Consider the following 5,226-nt stretch of genomic DNA (forward strand, 5'->3'; position numbering starts at 1 on the left):
AAAAAAAAAATATAAAAAGATTGATTTGTTCAAATTAATTTGTTAATAAACAATGAATCATATAAAAAATATATATTATAAAATCCACAACTAAATAAATCTAGGGCTACAATGATTTGCTTTTCCTTTCCTTTTTTTAAATATCGAGTTTCCTTTGCTTTCTAAACAACTGCCTCCATATGAATTCATGCTAAGAAATAAACATTCATCATAACAGTCCTAAGTTAAGCATCAGGGCAGTTTTTTAAGTCATCAGTTTTATATGTTACTCTTGCTGTCTCTTTCTCACTGTGTAGTTCAGCCTTTTGCTTTCTCGAGGTGATTTAAGAAACTACAAATCAAAGAATTCCAGGTGATATAACACCAGCTTATTCAACTGACACTGTTTAACGACATTGACGCGAGGAAAATAAAGTTTAACTTCTCACATGTAAACAGAACTGGCATTTTTACACATGCTACAGCTTTAAATAGCAAATATAGATACATGCATTGTCGCATCTATGTATGCAAGAAGAGAATCAAGCGAAATGCCTTCCTGTTATAGTGTTAACTGGAATGTCGACACCAAGTTTATGAGAGTCAAAATCCTGTTGCTAAGTATTATTGAGGGGCTAAGAGCTGACGAATTCCATCGTTTGGCAGTGAAGAACCATCAGAAATTCTTCATAGCTTCCAACATCAGCTTATAGAGAGCAAATCCACCTTGATGGCAGCCAGGCATTTTAGATGCCATGTTTTCTAATTCAATCTGCAATATAGAGATCCTAAAGTAAGTCAACGTGTGTTCAATCAACATGGTGAGATTATGTGATTATGAATGATACCAATACATCAAGAAGTTGTATCCATACTTCAAATCATTTCCAGTAGTACTACAATCTATCATTTTTCATGAATCATTAAGTGATGGAAAGTTTAATTTCTGTGATAACTTTGCTCCCCCTCCAGATGCATTTTTATATTAATCAATGGGAGTCTCCTCTTAAAGCCCACCCACTGTGCAGCTGCATCCAATGCTCCTACCAATTTCTTCACTTTACTATCATCACCACTGTTAGCACACTATTGGCTCATTCTATCCATCCATATTCAGCCATTGCCAAGCAATTAAATTGTTAAACGCATGACAACTAATGCAAACAAAAATCTAGCATTTGTTCATTGAAAAGAAACCAATTGAGACATCTATTAGGAAAAATGAATTTGAACTAACCAATGAAACTGTGTAAAGTTGGGTTGATTCATAACCATCTTGTGCACCAGCATACAGTCGTTGAATTTCTTTTGACTCGATGTTACATTTGATGAAGAAAAAAGCAGCTGGTCTGACGTTTAACACCCTGCGGGATATACCAATAAATAGTGGATTGCACTGCAAGGCAAAGATGAAGACAAACATTAGATACATGACTCGCTTGAACTCCATAATTTACATACCAAATAAAAGTATAAAACCACAACGCTGGATTATAACCAATGTAGAAATGTGGTCTAAACAAACAAACAATATGGGGGGGGGGGGGGGGGGGGGGGCATTCTCTCCAAATGCTCATATCTAAAGCATTAGAGATGAGGTTATGACACCAGGACTTTTCTTTAACAACCCTCGAAAGGCAGATCTAGGCCATGGAGTTGATTGCACAAGCAAGGAAAAATATCCATGGATTCAGCCACAATCAATCAATATCTGAAGACACTTCAACATTTATACCATAGGTCCAAAAATACACTGCCATACAAGAAAATCCATCTAAAGCTGAGACCATGGACATTCTCCACGATTTTTTCAGTACACAAACAAATTTATGGCCAATACTTTTTATTAAGAAAGTACATGAGCATGTTTTCTTTTCAAACTTGGCTTTTTAAATGTTCAATAATTTTTTACCCCGGTCCATTTGCAACAAATAAGCACTAGAATTGGAATGGGAAAACACAAAGCAATTACCCCCTGGCAACAATGATGAAACAAACCTGTAGACAAACGAAGAAAGATAAAAGGCGTGTTCTTGATTAAAAAGTGTAACTCACAAGAGAGGTCACAGGTACTCCAATTTCTTCAACTACTTCACGAATTATACTATCAAACATTTCTTGAGAGACCTTGGTGTTATTGTGTTCTGAGTTTGTTAAGCGTTCACCCATCTGATGAGATGCTGCTCCAACTTCTTCAGGCTGTCATCATCATCAAACAATTGCACCAGGTTTAAGTCTTGATAACCCAGACATAAATGTCTGCAAAAGATAAAAGGAAAGAAAAACTTCTGCCACTTGCAAATAAATAACAAAAATAAACTTCCAGTGCATTAATGCACAACAAAATCCAGGATTATAAAATGCTTCCAAAACAATAAAATCCAAAAGGGAAAACAGGCATCACAGAATTATGTCCTCAGCTATTCATCATATTGGATAGGATTTAAAGAATCAGGATGCAAATGTTTCATTTTTCAGATTCTATACCTCTGGATGGCCTCCAGGGAAAACAATGTGTCCAGGAAATTCCCCTACATTGTAACTTCTTTGTAACACAACTATTTTCTTGTCAGATGTCTCTAAAATTGCACCATTACCCAGTGGACTTGAGGTGTGTTGACACTGCATAAGGTCATCTACACAAAAATCAAAGCTGTAGATACATATTATGAATTATAACAAAGAAAAAATTAAAAGAGGGCATCTTGTGCTAAAAAAATAACAATTCTGTGAGATATTCAATATGATTTTTCATCTTTCACAAATCAATACAAGATCATTTTTTTTTTCAATAAGAAATTCAGGCAGTATCTGAAATGTATTCTCAAAAGATTCATCACTGAATATGTATTAATTTATTGCTTGATTTCATTTAACTTTAAAATATACAGATTTTCAACCAGCAGACAAGTGCATCATTTCATGTTTTAATAAAATCCTCCAACAGCAGACAGACCACCACATAAGTTGCATTAAATACTAAGACGAGGCAAAACACAAATTTATGAGCTCATGTGCATAGCTACTGAGATGGTAACAACAACAACGATAAGGTGTCAAAAAATTAAAAATTAAAAACAAACAAAGACATCCTATTCTGTGATAAATATTTCACATGAACGAAGAGATACCTTCTGATGGAACAAGGAACTTTTCCCAAAGAGGATTTAAGTTTGTTCCCACAAAAGTCCTGGATAACAAGTAGATAGCATCAAGTCTTCATTTCAGGGGAAGAAGAATAATAAGCATAAATATGATGTGTTTCATTGCAATTACTGAAATTCAAAAAATCAGTTAAATATTTAAACCAAGAGCAATAATCCACTAATTTATAAGAAAATTGAGAAGCAGCTTCAGGCCAACCATCAGAAAACTGAAAAACCGAATAAATGCAAGGCTGATTATAAAAACAATTCTATACAGTATCCAACTAAAGAATTTAGCTGGCAGCTTTATATCTGTCCACCTTAACCTATGACAACCCACTGTTAAGAAGACTAATCAGTTGATGCAGAACTCATTTCCAGTAATTGTGAAGGGTGAGATATTTAATGAACTTGCTATGTCTTGCCACTGGTAAGAGTTATAACATGAACGGATACTATCCTCATAAGATCATTGACCAAGTATTATGAATGTGGGACTGAACACTATGTCCAAATATCAATCTAGATGAGATTAACAATTTAACGTGAGAGTTGACTCATATTTATTGGTTTGCTCTAGGAAATTAATAGATGGTATTTATGAACTGAGGTTGTAAACCATACCTATAATCTGTCAAACCAAGGTGGAGACACACATGAAAATCTTGTTGTGATCCACCTCTGTTGCACAGTGTATACCCTCCATACTGTGAAGTTATTAACAAAACAACAGATAAGGAACCACAGTTCATAAAAAAAAAGCTTTCAAAGTAAAATGCAGGGAAAATTTTCATGCATTAAAATTTTAAAAATAAGTTATACATATGCAAGGCATCAACTTTTAGTCTGCTGCATAACGCAATTATTATGTCTTGCATCAAATGCTTCAATAGAATCATAGTTTTATTTCTACTATCAGTCCAATTATTAAATCCCCATTCTCATCAATATTTGGTTTCTCTTGCTTTTTATCAACACAAGACATTACAATCCGTTTAGAACTGTGGAAACTGTATAAAAACTCAAGAATAACTGCCGAATGCACTTGACATCAACTCGACAGCATTGGCAAAAGAATCATGGTAATAAGCATCACATCATACGCAAATAACGGCATTCTAGAGTTCTTTTTGATCTGGTATTAACAATGAAGGTTTGGTAGAATGATGTCTAGCACAAAAATTACACACTTCCCATCATTGGTGCATATCATTAGATCCACATACCCGGAACTTTTTCCCATTGAACAAAGATGCATTCTTCTGTACCCTCTGATCCCATATCTTTAAAACACCGAAAAAAACAGTTAGTTGTCGAATTCTATAGATTTGGCCATTTATTTCAATACAGAAATAGATAAATCAGTAAACTAACTTACCTCAGAAATGGAGTTTTCTAATTCAATGTCAGGATGGGCGATTCTATCGTAAGATGGATCAAAAACCACAGATACCTTAATCCAACAATTTTAAAAACTTAAACCACATACATAAATTTTATAATAATGAAGCTTATGATAGAACGGAAAAAAAAAGACAAAAAAAAAAAAAAAAGAGGACCTGAGAAGGCGAGAGACCAGAGGGGCATGAGAGCACAAGTTCGTAGTTTGTTTTCTCCATTTAAATGTCGTCCCACGCACGCCAACTGTTTGATGAAGGTGTCCGATCTAATACAGCCTCTTGTCTAGAATAGTCTCCTGGAAATCATTTTCCCAAAAGTCCTACGGATTGGATGAAGGGATTACATTAGTCAGTGTGATCGCACTATGTTGGGTAAGAATAAGTGAAATTATAAATGCATTTTTCAATTTCATAAAAATTGTTAATTGAATGAAGTTGATATAAATCCACATGTAAATATTTTACTTGTATTGTTAATTTTATTTTAAATAATTTTTTTTTATTTTGAAGGTTTATTCTTATGTTGACTTTATATAATTTTAATTTTTATAAATACATCATGCAAATATAAATAATTTATGTATAACTTAATTAAAAAGTAAATATAAATTATAATGATATTTTTAATTATAATGAATTTATAAAAACAATCTAAAAAATTAGTTATTATTTAAAAACATTGTTAAATTAAATAATTAAAA

The 5,226-nt window shown here is 33.2% G+C and overlaps 1 protein-coding gene across 1 annotated transcript; it reads right to left on the minus strand.

Annotated features, from left to right (window-relative positions):
- Positions 1-338: 338 nt before the first annotated feature.
- Positions 339-4,909, minus strand: LOC7489280 (nudix hydrolase 9). The gene is made up of 9 exons (XM_002313420.4): positions 4,685-4,909; positions 4,504-4,578; positions 4,352-4,408; positions 3,750-3,832; positions 3,111-3,169; positions 2,467-2,615; positions 2,035-2,178; positions 1,217-1,375; positions 339-751 (listed from the first exon to the last, which is right to left on the minus strand). The coding sequence occupies exons 1-9, from the start codon at positions 4,742-4,744 to the stop codon at positions 656-658; spliced, it is 882 nt and encodes a 293-aa protein (XP_002313456.4). The 5' UTR covers positions 4,745-4,909; the 3' UTR covers positions 339-655.
- Between the last annotated feature and the right edge of the window lie 317 nt (positions 4,910-5,226).

This window comes from Populus trichocarpa, chromosome 9 (genome assembly GCF_000002775.5).
Source record: "Populus trichocarpa isolate Nisqually-1 chromosome 9, P.trichocarpa_v4.1, whole genome shotgun sequence".
Classification (NCBI taxonomy): Eukaryota; Viridiplantae; Streptophyta; class Magnoliopsida; order Malpighiales; family Salicaceae; genus Populus; species Populus trichocarpa.